This window comes from Pseudonaja textilis, chromosome 1 (assembly GCF_049901715.1).
Source record: "Pseudonaja textilis isolate UNSWEBS1 chromosome 1, rPseTex1.2, whole genome shotgun sequence".
In the NCBI taxonomy this organism is placed as follows: domain Eukaryota; kingdom Metazoa; phylum Chordata; class Lepidosauria; order Squamata; family Elapidae; genus Pseudonaja; species Pseudonaja textilis.
Window position 1 is genome coordinate 288954220 of NC_141990.1, and position 17019 is coordinate 288971238.

At 36.7% G+C, this 17019-nt stretch overlaps 1 protein-coding gene across 9 annotated transcripts in view; it reads right to left on the reverse strand.

Annotated features, from left to right (window-relative positions):
• Positions 1 to 359: 359 nt before the first annotated feature.
• Positions 360 to 17019, reverse strand: part of CEP128 (centrosomal protein 128) — a 182382-nt gene continuing 165722 nt past the window's right edge. For 6 of the 9 annotated variants that reach the window (XM_026712646.2, XM_087922074.1, XM_087922078.1 and 3 more), the window contains exon 23: positions 15050 to 16064. In XM_026712646.2, the coding sequence (XP_026568431.2) occupies positions 15951 to 16064 (114 nt within the window). In that variant the 3' untranslated portion in view covers positions 15050 to 15950. Of the gene's footprint in view, positions 1296 to 3387; positions 3959 to 15049; positions 16065 to 17019 lie in introns of those variants that run through there. The other 3 variants (XM_087922080.1, XM_087922079.1, XM_087922081.1) reach the window with 2 other exon arrangements.

A 17019-nucleotide genomic window follows, 5' to 3' on the forward strand; every position in this document is an offset into this window, starting at 1 on the left:
CAATCCATATCACTAGTACAATCTCTAGTTTGACTACTGTGTTGGCACCCAAGACTGTTTTGTGAAGACTTGGCTTGCAATTGGCAGATCAGAAGCAAGAGACTTTAAAAAACCAATAATAATTGTGGCTGATGAAAGAAACGATGAAGAGCACTTTAGGACTTTATTAAAATGACAAAAAAAGGAAACAGCTGAATTAAACCAGTTCATAATATATAGCCAAAATAATGTACATTTCCATTAAATTTTCAATAAATTTTTATTCAATAAACAAAAATAAAAATGCTATGATTATGGGAAATACCTGTTTGAAAAGGCTGAATAACCTTATAAAAAAAAAAACCTCTCCTGTCAAAAGTTCCCAATTTATTTATTAATTTATAAGTGTTTCCAGGAGATCTAGAATGTAAAATTAAATAGTGTAACTTTGAACTCTTCTAACAAATAGAACCCAAAATAGATCATTTACATTATTATGATGTTTTAATTTTTAGAAACAAAATTATTCTTAGGCTTAATGATATAAATAGTTTATTACAAAGAGTTCCTCTGATTTTGGATTAGGCCTATATTTTTCTGTTAGCTTGGATCAGATGGAGGAAATTCAGTTCATTGTTTCAGAAATAAACTATGTCTATTATTAATCATGATAATGTAATCATTGCATAATATGTTTGATGCACCTTTTGTTGTAAAATACTATTATGTATGTACTTTTCTTAATATTATAGAACTTGTATACATGGACAAAATATTTTTTATTCAGCATTTCCTGATTATCATAAAATGTATTTATATTTTACTGTATGTATCATATTCAATCTAAATACCATTATGTCTTTGAAGTTAAAGCATACACAGTTTCTTTGGCTGCGTGTGTGCAGGTGTATCTATGGACACATACACTATTTCTCTTTTTCGCAATTAAATATATTCAGAAAAGACTGCTAGAGAACTGGTAGAAGGAAACAAAAGAAAATATGAGGCAATCTGGCATTTTACAATATATGGTAAATCTTCAAACTTAACTTGCCTTGTTTTAAATAATGGTTGGAATGATAACAATATTTGACAATTCTTGAACCAGGGCTCCCCCAAATGCTTTCATAAACTTGACTGTGGCCACTGCCAAAAACTAAAGATGCAGAGCTAATTTTCCGCAATAAATTTGTCTACCGTCTTCTTGCTTTAAAGCTTCTCTTTTTCTGTCAGTAGCTTCATCCTGTTCACAGTCCTTCTTTTGGTATCTTTTTTAGCTGAATTTAAATCCGAAGGAATGCTACTTTTGGTAAATGCTGTGAAGAAGAAGGAGAATAAGAAGGAGAAAGAGAAGGAGAAGGCTTATATACCTCTCTTTACAGTCCTCTCTAAGTGGTTTACAGAGTCAGCACATTGCCCCCAACAATCTGGGTCCTCACATTATCTTTAAATGAAATGAACCCAAACAATGTCATCCAGGCAAAGTTAAATATCCTATTTGAATTACGGTAATACATTATCCCAGGAGTTAAATCATAAACTATAGAATCTTTTTATATGAATGCAACTATACCAAATCTTGATTTCTTTCAGAGCATAGTTCTTGCTATTTACAATCTTGAAAGCCCTAAACCAACTTATAGCTCAACCATGAACTTCCTGGAAGAGATTATATCTAGAGGCCATTTTGTGTAAGATTTCTGTTCTCAGAGGTGACAGAAATTAATAATCTGAGACTTTGTAGAAGAGTGATAGTAGCTGATGGTAGCATCTTTGCAGACTAATATATTAAAAAGGATAAGATCTTATGAACTACAGTTAATCTAAATTATCCAATGATAATCCAAATTATCATTGATTTGAGTTGAGGTTGAAACTATTGTGGTATCCAACTCTGAACTTCTAGACTGCTGCTAAACATTTTTACTTTTGATTTGATTTTTATTAGTGATTGAGGTTCTATTGATGCACTACTAAATACACTGTTGCTTAATCACATCTGTTTATAGCATTTGACATCCTTAATTATTGCAAAAGTCAGAAAAGGGGATTTTATCTTATTTAGCATGTTAACAAGTAATTCTTTTAGTATAAAGCTTTATCAACCAAGAATTTCTGGTAGTTTACAATCAACTGAAATATCAATGTAATATTTTCCCAATTAAAGTAATTATACTTGCATAAGTTTTAGCACAGTAGCTTCTATACAATTAATATTTTTTTTCTTCCAAGCATTTTCCAGCAAGTATGGAGTCTACATTTTTTGCCCCATTAATGGAAGGTTGATCTATTAGTTGTGACAGGAATTGATGACCACCTTGTCATACAAGCTTGACTCTGTGAGCTATTAATAGAATGATGTTTTGTAAAATTGAAATCACCACTCTCAATCTCTACCCTGATATGCCGAAATGATATTTGAGATCCTACAGCAACAGGCTGTTGAGGAGAATACTGTTGCCCAGGAGATATCCTTTTATGTTGATAGGCTTGATAGACTTATGTTTTAGTATTAGTAAAAAGAATTATCTGTGGGAGTTGCTTGTACCCTATAAAAAGGTGACAGCTTTGCAATTTAAAGAGAATCTGTTGATAGTAACTTTCACATCAAACTTTCTAAAGAATGGGCATGAGAATACCCATGGACAACATGATTGCTCCAGGTTGGCTGGCTGATAGGATTACTGGGACCTATTTCAAAGAGTTACCATAATAAAACAAAATGTCCTTATAAGAAATCAAGCTGCATCTGTTACTAGCTCATACATAGCTTTGAAAACCTGTTCAAAGGAAAGGTATTATTACAGGGCTTGCATTCCCTAAAGGTTTCCCCTAACTCTTCAAATTTACCAAATTTTACATCATATTAGACAAATTAACAAATCAGTTTCCATCCTCTTGATCCCTGGCCAAATACAAATAGCTATAAGATATGGACTTCACCTCCCTATGGAACTGAGGTTGCCTACAAAGTAACTAACTTAATTTAGGCTTTCTTAATGAAGCATAAAATACTACAGATGGAAAGATAATAACTCTGAAGAGCAGGAATCCCACCTCAGCTGTAATTGAGCATTGACAACCTCATGCTTTTTTATATATATAGAAGCAGGTATAGAAAGAAGCTGTCTATATGTACTCAGGTCAATTGTAGAATGAAAGCCAACTGAATTATACATGGCAAACAAGTAAGTTACTTGGCTACCTTGCATTTCTGCAGTTTTTACAGCTATCATCCATAAAGGCACGATGAACATAGTCAGTGGAGAACTGACCAATTCTGGCTTTCCAGTGCTTTTCTGTTATATATGTATAATGTATAATATATATCTATATATCTATATATATATATATGTATAATCAATTTCATCATATATATATAGAATAGAACAGAACAGAACAGAACAGAATAGAATAGAATTCTTTATTGGCCAAGTGCGATTGGACACACAAGGTATGTCTTGGTGCAAATGCTCTCAGTATACATAAAAGAAAAGATACATTTGTCAAGAGTCAAGAATCATAAGGTACAACACTTAATGATAGTCATAGGGTACAATAAGCAATCAAATCATACTAGGAAACAGTCAATATAAATCATAAGGATACAAGCGACAAAGTTACAGTCATACAGTCACAAGTGGAAGGGGATGGGTGATAAGGAGTGATGAGAAGATTAACAGTAATAGTAGTGCAGACTTTGTAAATAGTTGAACAGGGTTGAGGGAATTATTTGTTTAGCAGAGTGATGGCTTTCGGGAAAAAACTTGTGTCCAGTTGTTCTGGTGTGCAGTACTCTATAGCGTCGTTTTGAGGGAAGCAGTTGAAACAGTTTATGTCCGGGATGTGAGGAGGTCTGTAAATATTTTCACAGCTCTCTTTTTGGCTCGTGCAGTATACAGGTCTTTGATTTGAAGGCAGGTTGGTAGTAATTGTTTTTTTCTGCAGTCCTAATTATCCTCTGAAGTCTGTTTCTGTCCTGTTGGATTGCAGAACCAAACCAGACAGTTATAGAGGTTATACTGTTATATGTACAATGACAATAAAAGTGGTTGTTGTTGTTATTATTATTATTAGATATAACCACTTGGTTTTACTATGTCATTTGGAAAACATGTACTAAATAGAGCAACTGCCACCGTATTTGCTACATAAAGTTAAAACACCTTTTAAACCCAACTAAGACTTAAATCTGCTACAGGACTTGGAAAAGTGGATTGTAATGAACAAAAGTTTCCAAACATAGGTTCAATGAATTTCCCTACTCTTAGAGAAATCCATTTTCCTTTCCTAAAAGCTGAATCAAAAACAAGCTTGAAAAATTGGAAATGCATTTTAGTTTCAGAAATGCTGTTAAAACATCCACCAGTTCTCACAATATTGTTCTCAATAAGGGAAAAATATTTGAAGATAGTTATTCAATTCAATAGCAGTTAGCAAAATGGCCAGTTCATAATAACCTTAGCAAAATTTGTAATAAAGGTGTAATGGTCAGCATAGTAATTGATAGAGCTTCAAGGCATTGTCATACACTTAAATGATGCTATCATTTTGCCAAGCAGCAATAAAGAATGAAAAAGTCAAGATGTCCTTGTAACTACTTTCCTAGCTGGTTAGATATTAAAACTCTAGAACTAATTGGGTAACCAGATATGTCACTACTCAGGTGTAAATCCACTGAGTTCATTGTCTGAGCATAGGATTATAAATCTGGAGGAAATAACTCTGAAGAGAAAAAATATACTGAAAAGAATTATCTTCTATAAAACAGCCTGGGTAATGAATGCTTCTCATAACCTGTTTACACTGACTGTAAAATATTGTAATTTTATCTCCCATATAATAAAACATGGATTAAATTATGTATGTGAAACAGTCATGGATTTTATGACTATTGCTTGGTAATCTATGAAGTCTTAGCCAGCTGATAATAATAACATTGAAAAGGATGTCCATTAAGGAGATAATGCCCAACTCCTGCAAGGACATGGACAATACTGAGTACTGAAAAGGGACTGTGTTCAAATCAAAAGAAAACAAATCGAACTAGAAAATTGACTAGTTTGGTATATTACTGGTACTTCAACAATTTAATCATCTAAGAATACTCACTCACTTACAGGAAGCCTCAACCCTATAAAAAGCTATATCAACTAATATTATCCCTAATTCAACCTTCAAAAGGTAGTGTGCCCACTAGTTAGAGATGTATTTCATCTAAAAAAGCTTATCCTTTTACCAATATTCATTAACCTAATTACTTCTGAACTCATATAAATGAAATTTAATAAATTACGAGCCTATAGTCTTCTACTAGTGATACACACATACTAAATTTCCTTTTTTTAAAAAAAACACCTGTTTATTAAAGAAGAAATGAAAGGATTGTTACTCTCTATATTTTGACTGGTAATATTAAAAGCTTTCAATGGTTTATTCAGTGCACCACCTTGTCTTCTCCATTCTATCGTAATATTGGAGCAGGTATCCAATAACCATAACAGCCTGAGTTCATCCTTATAATTCTAAGCAAGTGTACACAAGTGGATTGTCTTAATGCATCTTTCAGTTTTCAATCATATTGCTACTGCCAGTGGTGGGATTCAAAACATTTTACTACCGGTTCTCTGGGCATGGCTTGGTGGGTGTGGCTATGTAGTCATGTGACTGGGTGGGCGTGGCCAGGTTGTCATGTGACTGGGTGGGCGTGGCCAATTTAGAAGTCCATTTTGCCAATTTAGCAGTCCATTAAACAATACACAGCAGCCCCTTTTCTATTCTTTTTAATACTGCATGAAGTTTTTGCACTAGGTTTTTTGTTGGCAATGCCTGGGGATTTCTGGGAATTTCTCCTCTGTTTTAAAGGCACCAAAATAACCAAGATGATATAAGGTCTCCTGTTGGAACAGGGGGTTGGACTAGATGACTTCCAAGGTCCCTTGCAGCCCTGGATTGCTGTGCTGTTTCAAAGCATCCACTGAAGCTGCGTTTAGTGCCATGGTATGTAGTCCTTCCTCCCCTTTTTCTCTCTCTCCATCCTTCCCTCCATCCATATCTCATTCCCTATCCCTTCCCCTCCCTCTTTCTCCCTTTCCTCCTTTCTTTCTCCCTTCTCTCCCTTTCTTTCTCCCTTCCCTCTCTCTTTTTCTCCTTGTCTCTCCCTCCCTCCCTCTTCTTTCTTTCTTTCTTTCTTTCTTTCTTTCTTTCTTTCTTTCTTTCTTTCTTTCTTTCTTTCTTTCTTTCTTTCTTTCTCCCTTGAAGGCTTACTTTCTCACTTGAAGGCCCTCCGCACCCTGTTTTGGGCCTAGTAGGCTTCCCTGCAGCCCCCTGGGAGCCAAAATGGGGTGCTGGGGGGCTATACCGCACCCCATTTTGGAGCTAGTAGGTCTCCCTGCATTACCTGGGAGCCAAACAGGGTGCGTGGGGACTCCTGGAAGAGGCAGAGGTGGTATTTGCCAGTTCTCCGAACCAGTCAAAATTTCTACTATCGTTCTGTCAGAACCGGTCTAAACCGGCTGAATACCACTCGCTACTGCTAGTATTTAGCTATTTTATACATTAACTGGAGACTGACTGTAACTGAGACATTACAGCAGCACCAAGAAAGAAGCCTGTTCCTAAATCAATTGTATGTCTACTTATATTATGTGTGCTTATTAGTGTACACATATGTTGAATAGACATTACACATGACCAGTTGTTAGAGCAACTGATGAGCCTGCTTTAAAAAAAAAGTATGCAACAGTGAAGTTAAAAAGCCCCACCTGCTAATCCACCTTGCTATGATATTAATATGTACCTTTCAATAAGGGAATTGTGTTGGAGAGAAGCTGTTCCTTTATGTATGTTGGGAATTACTCAAGCTTGACCTTATGGGGAGACAATAAATCAAATTATGAGGAAGGGCAAAGCATATGTGGGATCAGGGTTTTGTCCCCCTGTGCTTGTGGGAAAGCTGTCAATAGTAGCCCAGCCAGATGGCAATTCATAGCTGAGTCTGACCAATCTTGAAAAGCTAACCAGGATCAGACATGGCTAATACATGATTGGAAGGCCCATCAGGAAACAACACCCCTCCCCCCCAAATTGTTAGTTTCTACGTTTGACTAGGAACCTGGTAAGTGCTTTAAAGCATTGCAGATGGGTGCTAAATTCATATTAGAGAATTGGGGAATATCATGTTAAATATCAGAACTCTAGCCAGTTTTCTACCAAAATGAATGTTCCAATTAACCTCCTCGCCTCTCCATTCTCTATTTACCATAAATAATTTGAAAATTGCCTATTATTGTAATGGAAAGTCAATAATTCAACAGCATTGTGAAGAAAGGCCACTAAACATTGCACATTATCAGCAGATAGGAAATAAAATATAGATTTATGAATAGTAACATCCGGATGGAATACCAAATCCTGTTTATGTTTCCACTAATACAAGAACCAGAAGGAGAATGATAAAATCAAAAAGAAATATACTTACAATATATTAAAAGGAAATCCTCATAATGTAGTACAATATTAACCTTTGGAACCCGTTGCTTTAGCTAATTAATGTGTATGGTAAAAGAAACAGTTTAGGGGAAAGAAGGCTTACCTGTGACTAAAGGCTGCCCTTAAAACAGGGCATCTGAAAGCTATCAAATGACGCTTCTGGTAACAGTTCAGAATAATGGTTCATTTCCCTGAGCTCTAATTAGTAGGCATTCTCAGATTCCTTGAAAAAGAGACAAAGTCCTCTGTTCTTATTGTAAAGGATTTTCCCAGGCCTGGTTCCTTATTCAGGTGAATGCTACAGCATGGCCTTTGGAGTCCCAAATTGGAGAGATTGGTGCACAAATATAATGTGTGTACAAAAAGCATTTCCTACTCTATGGTTATTCATAATAATTATAGTATGTTCCAGCTGTCAGTTTCATGGTTGGGTTGATGAAGAAAAAATTGGGTTGTTCAAGAAGCTAATTCACTGGCTTACAAGTTCATTGCAGTGCATCTGTCCTGTTTAGGAAGTTGCCATATACACTACTACGTGGATCAAGCTTCTTATGACGTACTTTGACTATGTCTCCAGAGGTTTAAACAGCATTTTTTTTCTTATTCATCCTGTACTTGGGACTTTTGGCACAACTGACTGATTTATTGCCTTGTTTATTCATAAAATAATACCATGGAGTTTTTTTTAGTAGTAAGGGATAACATGCCTTTTTTTAAAAAAGGATGATTTTACCATCTTTTTTTCCTTACCCCCAGCTTCCTGCAGTAGAGTAGATTTGGCACCCCAACTGTTGCAGTACTGTCAGCATAAGGACATAAATGTTAGCTTTTCAATTTAATTTATTAAATATAATTTTTATTTGGGTATTTGGAAACTTTCTAGAATTTTCTGAATAGATTATGTGAAAGGACAGACAAGGTTCTATGGAATATAACTGTAAGCTACAGGGAAGACTTTAGTGGGACACAGTCTCTCAGTTCATACAGATGAGCAATCAAGACCAACAAACACAGCCATCTTCTGTATGGATCCACTTCCTCTAGAACACAGGTGTCAAGCTCATGGTATCATGTTGCCATTACGTGATGTTTCGCGACTTTTTTTTCCCTTCGCAGAGCTGTGGTGCGCATGGCCTGCATATGATGTACCTGGCCTGCAGCCCACCAGTTTGACACCCCTGGTCTAGAACATACTCCAAATCTGCTGCAACACAACAGGAAATGATTACTGAGATAATGTGTACAAAACAATCTGAACATTCTGTATAATTAATGCTTATATTAGTCGTAGTTTATATTAGACAGCCAGTTTGGTCCAAGGCATTAGTCTAGATAGGAGATTGTGAGTTCTGGTCCAACTCGGCCTTGAAAGACAGCTAGGTGACTTTGGGCCAGTCACTCTCTCAGCTCAATGCACCTCACAGAGTTGTTGTGGGGGAAACAGCGGTATGTTGGATATGTTTGCCATATCAAGTTAGTTACTTGAAAAAATTACAAAGGGCGGGATTTAAAATAATAAAATAAATAAAAATGTGCTGTGAATAAGCAGCATAACTTGAATGCTGTGAGCCCAGTTGCTGCCACTTTGTTTTACAAAGATTTTGAAGGTCTCAGATGCAGCTTGTGAAGGTCTTGGGTTATAACTACATGTATACACAGTAGAATTAAGTCTTGGAATAAAATGGCTTCTGGGAAAAAGTTTGTCAATTCACTGAAATAAAAACTGCACAAACAGGAAAGAGATACATTTACAACACTAATGCAAAGCATCTGCAGATGCTAATCGGTTTGTAATCTAAAACTAAAGGAAAATCCAGTCGTCATTATAAATAGTTCCATAAGATCAACGCCTTGATAAGAGACAGTGGGTCATTCTTTTTCCTTTTGGCAGACTTTGTTAAGTGGCAGCTGAAAATAAATCTGTCTCTGTAAATTAATTCTCTGATGAGCACCTTCTTGTCTAAATTATGCTGTCAGATAAACTTCTTTTCTACAAAATGATTTAGTCAGGCTAGCTCCATAATAATGTCTTAAATAGATGGGCATGAATTCTGGCATACAAAGATACACAAGAAGCAAAGAGACAATACTGTGGACCAGGGAATCTATTTAGTTTTCATTGTGCTGTCAGCAGAACTATGAATCTGAGCAAAGACTCTTAGGTAAAACCTCTCTCTTTCTACATTTTGCAGTCTGAGAATGAGATCTTCTTAGCAGAGGATCTTATCAAAATAATGAAAGTCCACTGATTAAACTCAAAGTTGGGAAAATGGATATATATTTCAGAAAGTCAGGAGATAAAATTATCACAAACTCCATTTCTGATCACAAGGAATATCAACTCAAAAGAAACAAGCCTGAACAAGTGTCATTTTAAAAGTCCTTCCCTAGTATGTGAGCTGAAATATTTTGAGTAGAGTTTGCAGCAAATTGATTTGCTTTACCTTAATAAGATACAATATATCATAGCTTTTGTCAAAATACCTAATAAATTGTGAGTTACTTAATAAACCATAGCCAAACCACGATTTATTGAATGTGTGATTTTAGCCTTTGTTATATTTGCTTATAAGCCACAATCATAAACTAGGGAATATCTAAACAGTATGGCTTTTCAAATTTCTTCTTTCTATCATAATTATTAGGATTTCCCCTTTGAAAAATTATATTTAGTTAAATGAAACAAGAGACTGTCAAACATTCATATTCAAGGTACAGCTTTATTCCTCCCACTAAAAAAGGCAACAAGTCTTCCAGCCAATCGAAGATAAACTGTCTTCGGTCTTGGTTTGCACACAGACATTTTCCCTCCTCAATTAATAGTTCAGTTGGTTCTGAATGGTATAAAAATAAAGATGAACAAATAATAAAATAATAAAAGTGTGTTGGAAGACTCCCACGCACCAGTCATTTAAAGATAATTGAAAAAGGAAATCTCTCTAAATAAATAAAAAAATCAGGCTTCTTCTAACCTTCTAATGGTAGCATATTCTATGTCTAGCAAACTCTATGACTGCAGTTAGATAGCGAAAGCAAGAGTTTTACATTCCTTGTCCTTTATTATTATGTTAACAATAGTTTGGCATTAAAAAATAATACCATATAAGCAAGATGCAGTATTTTAGAAATGTTTCCAGATGTTAAATGTCTATGGAGTTTCTCAGTCATTCAGGTCATGGTTGTCCCAAGGGTGCTTTTTCAAAAGGCAAATGGACTTTGTTTTTCCTTAAAGATATTTTACTTTGCATCAAATAAGATCCTTCAGTTCTGACTGAATGGTGGAGAACATTCAGTGGAGTGGACATTTTCCACTATTCAGTCAGAACGAAAGAAGCTTCTTGGATGAGAAGCGAAATGTCTCCAAGGAAAAACAAAGTCTAGTTGCCTTTTTAAAAGGCACCTTTGGGTTTCCAGATGTTAAGAAAAAGATGTGAAGTCATATTCAGCATTAATAATTCAAGTAGACAGAAGTTTCTCTTAGAAAAGGAAGAATTCTGCAGAATGATTGTTGTTGAAAAGAAAAATCCTACATTAAAATAGAGACTACTGAATAAGTGCCATGTTCAATTTAGAGATTAATTCTCAGTAAGACATTCAAAATAAGTTTCATCCCTTGCATTCACTCTCATTGGGCATTAATAGTACAGTGCAATCCAGTGCATAGAGGTCTTGCAATGGAATGAGTAACCTTTCTGGTGTTACCCTTTTAAGTGTAGCACTAAGTAGTATTCTGTGTTTATTTTATTTATTTGAGTGGTTATAAAGGTATAATGATATAGTAGGATATTGCAAGTAAGTAGAAAGAACTGTTGGCAATTAATCAGCACTTCTAAATTCTTTTTAACAGGTTTCCTGAGTGTTGTAAAAGCTGAAAATTGTAAACCATGACATATTCATCCTTTAGAGACCTGCTTTCAAACAAAATCTGTGTAGTACAGCAGAAGAGGAATAGATGTCATTAACTGCTTGGATTGCCAAGGAGTTATGCAGTCCTTTTTCATCTCTTCTAGCAAGAACTGTGTGATGGCCAAATAATTCATTGAAATGTAGGAAACTACCTTATGCCATCTAATTCAGTGTGATATACATCAACTGGCATCAGCTTTCTGGGGTTTCTTTGAGAATCTGGGGATTGCATCTGGCCCTTCATGTAAAGCATATGATTTGTTGCTGAACTCATGACTATTACTGAGCTACGGCTTCACCGTTAGAAGTGAAGCAGAGAAATTTAATCCTGAGCTGTGGACCAGAAAATCCGGAGACTCAGTCATTTAATTTTGTTGTTAATTAGATGTATCCCTTCAACATGATTTCTCACTCAAAGAATTATTACTGATTTTATTGCTGAAACATTAATTAATAGCAGAAGATGATTACTGTAATAATCTCAATTATTTTTCTGGAATTGGGGCAGGGGAGGGATGGGAACAGAAATAAAATCATGTGCATGCAAACTGTAAAATGCTGTTTGGTTCATTATCTCTACGCTAGTATTGTCTCTCCCCCTTAATATGAAAACAAATAAAATCCTGTATAAGCAGTACACTCTTTATGTTCTTGTAACTTAGATAGGCAAAGGATATGTGAGAACGTTTTGCTTTTCATAGTCTCTCTGGCTTCTTATGCTTATGTTAAATTCCAAGGGTAAACCTCATGAGAATATTCCTCCCATGGGGTTTTCTCAGAGATACATCCACTTCTTAAATTGACTGCTTGCCCTTAAGAAATTGTTGTTTTTCTCTTTCTTCAGGAAATAAAAAATGAAGCATTCATCTCTCCAGTTTCTCTGTCCACAAATTTGGTGGAGAAAAGGAGATCGTTGCCAGTTTCTTTTACATTGTTCCCTTACTACTGGATTCCATCCCTTTTGTTCTGACCAAGGCTTCCTGAGACCCTAATTAAGCACACGCTTAGTTAAAACAACTCTTGTTTTATTTCAATGCTGCGAATTATTTTCATTCCCAGCTGCTAATCAGTCCCAAACAGTCCCTTCGAGATAAGCACCCACCTTTTTTTCCTTTGAATTGCTGCCAACAACTAGAGTGCCAAATGAATTATAAAAAAACTAACCGAAATACAAAGTCCACACAGAGCTTCAAGGATTAATTTGAATAGAACAAACAACTGCTTCCTACAAAGGTTTCTTCACCTCTGCCTGTCCTTTATACCTTATGGGAGGGGCAATCACCTCCTGAGTGGCCCCTTTTGTCTCAGTTGCTGTTGCCTTCTAGCAGCTCTGCGCACACGCACACTGGGAAAAGGCTCCCTTGTTTCTCGGCCTCACTGCTGTCAGACTCCGGAGGCTCTGGAGTCAGCACCCCACTCCCAGATGATCCTGTCCCCATTTCTGCATCGGATGCAGGACCCTCGTCCGAGTCCTCTCCAGACTAACAGATAATCAGAGTTGGAAGGGACCTTATAGGTCATCTAATCCGGTGGTCGCCAACCAGTGGGCCGGGGACCACTGGTGGTCCGTGAGAAAATTTTGGTGGTCTGCAGAGAAATGTCACCCCCAAAGCAATTAATCCAGACTGCGCGGGAACACAAGGCTGCTCCGTCCACATGGCCAACGGGAACACAAGGCTTGCGTTGCTTGCATTGTGAACAACATGAGGTAGTGGGGGGAGGGGGGGAAAGGCGGAGGGGGGAACTTGCCCCATGCGCCTCATGTGCCTTGCCTGGCCACCTGGCTGCTTCTTTCTGCTTTTGGCTGCATACAAGGAAAGCAAAAAAAGTCTGTCTTTCTCTCTGCTAGAAATGAGTCTTTGGGACCCTGCAAGGCATCCTGCTCCAAGATGCTGCGCCGGCATGACAAGTCTCACAAAGACTCATTTCTGGCAGAATTTGGGAGAAAGACTTCTGCTGCTTTCATTGCATGAAGCCAAAAGTCTCTCTCCCCAAGAACAGAGCTGGAGCTGGTATCCTGTGATCCCAAATAAAGAATGATCAATTGGTAGGAAAACAGGGTGAGGAATTTTCTGTAGACTTTTTTGGGATTTTCCCAGAGTCTTTGGTCCGCAGGATTTAAAATTATGATTTTGGTGGTCCCTGAAGTCCAAAACCCCGATCTAGTCCACCACCCCCAAAGTGGGAAACCCTACACCATTTCTGACAAATGGAAGTCCAATCTCTTCTTGAAAGTCTCAAGTGATGGCTCTCCCACAATTTCCAAGGGCAAGCTGTTCCATTGGTTGATTGTTCTCACTGTCAGAAAGTTTCTCCTTATTTCCAGGTTAAATCTCTTCTTGTTCAGTTTCCATCATTATTCCTTGTATGGCCTACAGGTGCTTTAATAAAGCTTGACCCTCTCTTCTCTGTGGCAGCCCCTCAAATATTGGAAGATTGCTATCATGCCTCCCCTGGTCCTTCTCTTCACTAGACTAGCCATGCCCAGTGCCTGCAACTGTTCTTCATATGTTTTAGTCTCCAGTCCCCTAATCATCCTGGTTGCTCTTCTCTGTACTCAGACTTCCAGACCGGTCCTGTTCTTCCCCACTGTCCAATTCCACTGCCGTCTGCACAGGCTGCCGGCGAACCACAAACCTTTTGCCTTATATTTCTTCCAGAAGAGTCGGATGCTGCTCCCATGGGATGATGGGAAGGCACTGTTGTTAAAATGATTCAGTCACTGTGTTACTCATGTTGTATGAAGTGGTCTAGGCTTGCTTTGATTAACAGAGTCAGACTTTGGAGACTACCTGATATGTTTTGGTAAAGCAAAAAAGACGACTTGATTGGCCTCAACAAAGGATCATCAGTAACTCTGAATCATTTTGAAACATTGTGCTGCAGGACAAAGCTCACCTGAATCCTCCTCTAACATTTCCCAAAGCTTAAAAACTGGGCAGATTTGGGTTACTTGCAATTAACCTACAAGTGTGAACCGTCAAACCTGGAATATTTTGGCATATGCCAAGAGGCTTTAAGTTGGTTAGCTTCAGAGCATTATGTGGAAATGCCTGCATTATGCAAAGGAATCGCTCAGTCTGGAAGATTGTTTTAGGAGCATAAAGAATGTGGCACTCAGTGACTTTCTCCCAATTGCTTTCCAAAACTAGAAACCCTCTACACTGCTCATCCATCTTTTGTAAGTGGTCAGAATGCAGATCCAGGCTGGGCAGTTTTAGCACATAGTCTATGAGACAGCAGTGCAGTATTCACTGTAGCTGCCCAACAAGGCCATCTTGGACACATACAATGCCACAGCTGCCCAGTCTGAAATGCTCAGCTTTCTCTTACAAAATTTGAAAAAACATCATCTCAGAGTTCTCCTGTAGCGAAGTCTTATTTCAGAAATAAGACTATGTTACCTCCTGAAGTAGTTTTGAGAGGGTGCCTAGAACTTAAGAACAATTTGACGCTATTTTATTTAAAAATAGCCAACACGAGACAGATGCTAGATTTTTATACCAAACAATACTCCTGATAGAGAAATATAGATTTAATTACTTTAATTTGGTAGGCAAAGATTAAACGGCACAGATTTAAAAACAAGTATTGCATGAATTCTTCTTGAATCCCTTCACTGCATGTACATGATATCAGAGATGGACTGCCACAGAAATTCAGCAAGATCATATGTGATTAAAAATAAATTATTTATTTTGCAATATTGATTATTTTATTATGAACTAACTAAAACAAGTCTTACATTCAATGTCTATTTACCAAGAGCAAACCACATTTTCTACAAGCCTTTTATCAAAGTGTTTATCTTTTATTTTTCCCCTAGAATTTGAAATAAATATTTTTGATACTGATGGCCTTTGGAAAACTTTGTTAATGACATCGCTAAATGTCTATGGAGATTATCAGTCATCTAGGTGATGGTTGTCCTAAAGGTGCTTTGATAATGACATTGCTAAATGTCTATGGAGATTATCAGTCATCTAGGTGATGGTTGTCGTAAAGGTGCTTTTTCACGAGGCAAGTGGACTTTCTGTTTTTTCTTTGAAGATGTTTCGCTTCTCATCCAAGTACTGGAGATGAAGTAGCTTCTTGGATGAGAAGCAAAATGTCTTCAAAGAAAAACCACAAGGTTCACTTGCCTTTTGATAAGGACAGTTGACAAGACTCTTATTGCTTTAAATTCTTTTATAGAAGTATACTATCTATTTTGTTCAAATGGAAATAAATGAAGATGGTAGCCCTGGATGTGCAATCATAAAATGTAAGTTTATTTTCTAGATGAATGTTTTAGACAATACATCCAAGGGGAGGAAAAAAAAACATGATTTGTGTTAAATGCAAGGACACCAAGAGAATTTCCAATGACTTCTTTCTTTCAATTAGGATTGAGACATGTCTACATACTTTAATAGCTGAAAAGCCTCTATGCATTTGTAGAAGTTGAATTATATTCTCATTGTGGTAACCATATAAAGGAAGGAATTCAGTGCACCAAAAAGAAAGCTTCTGGTTTCCCAAAACAAATTACTGGTCATTTCACTGTAAGGTTGACAAGGGTTCTTAATGAAATCTCAATTCTTACATTCAGACTTAGAAAGCAAGGAACTGGTCATAAAACTACTGCTGCTTTGCCAGTTGGAAGGTACACTCTGGATAGCAGAAACTTCGGTATTGGTCTTCTTATTCTGTGAGAGAGAAGAATTTTTTTTCATGTGAAAAAGATTGATGTTAATTATATTTCGTTTTATTTTTTGTGATTCAAAATAACCACAAGCCAGGTTGTATGACTACAACGATACTATTTTAAACTGGAAAAATCCGGTTTCACTGTTCAGAATGTAAATCTAGTAGTTACCATTACATATAATTTCCATCCAGATTGCATGTCTTTGTCAACAACATTTAGAATTCTGGGAAAGGTCATCTTCTGTATTTGCTGCTGGGAGCTCTGTCCCTTCTTGCTAAAATGCACATAAACAGGAATTGGCCTCTCTGTTGTTCCCACGCAAAGTCCTTAAACTTGCAAAGTGGCATCCCGTGAATTATCTGCTTTGTTGCAGCATGAAATAAGCATTTGCAAATAAATAAATAAATAGATTCAAGGGATTTATTTCAGACCAGAAAGAAAACAAAGACGTTTAAGAGCTAAATGCTTGACACTCTATTAATACTGTCTCCATGCTAACAGCTTAATCTGATCTTCCACCTTTGATAATTTAAAAGCTCCCAGTGCATTATCCTAAAAATAGATAATAGGCTTTTGACTTTTTTCCACTAACAAAGAAAAAAAGCTTGGCAAACGTGAGGAAAAATATATTGTATGTGTGTCTAAATGAGGTAGTGGTGTAGTCTCTAACGATAGGCGAGACCTGACCCTGACCCTGACCTAAGATGGAGCCAGACTTTCTAAGCTTACTTAGTTCCTTCACTGTTCAAACGTGAATGAAATCCCCTTGCTGAATTCCTTCAACATAGTGGGACTTTAACTGAGATGAAAATAAGACTTTTACAAGTAGAGCATAACAAATAGAGAACTTATTCTTTCCGTGTAACTTTTATTGTTTTACCAATGTATAAAACTAGGAAGAAAAATAAAAATAGGAAATTAAGGGAACAAAAAGGAAAGCGGGGAAAGAAAAT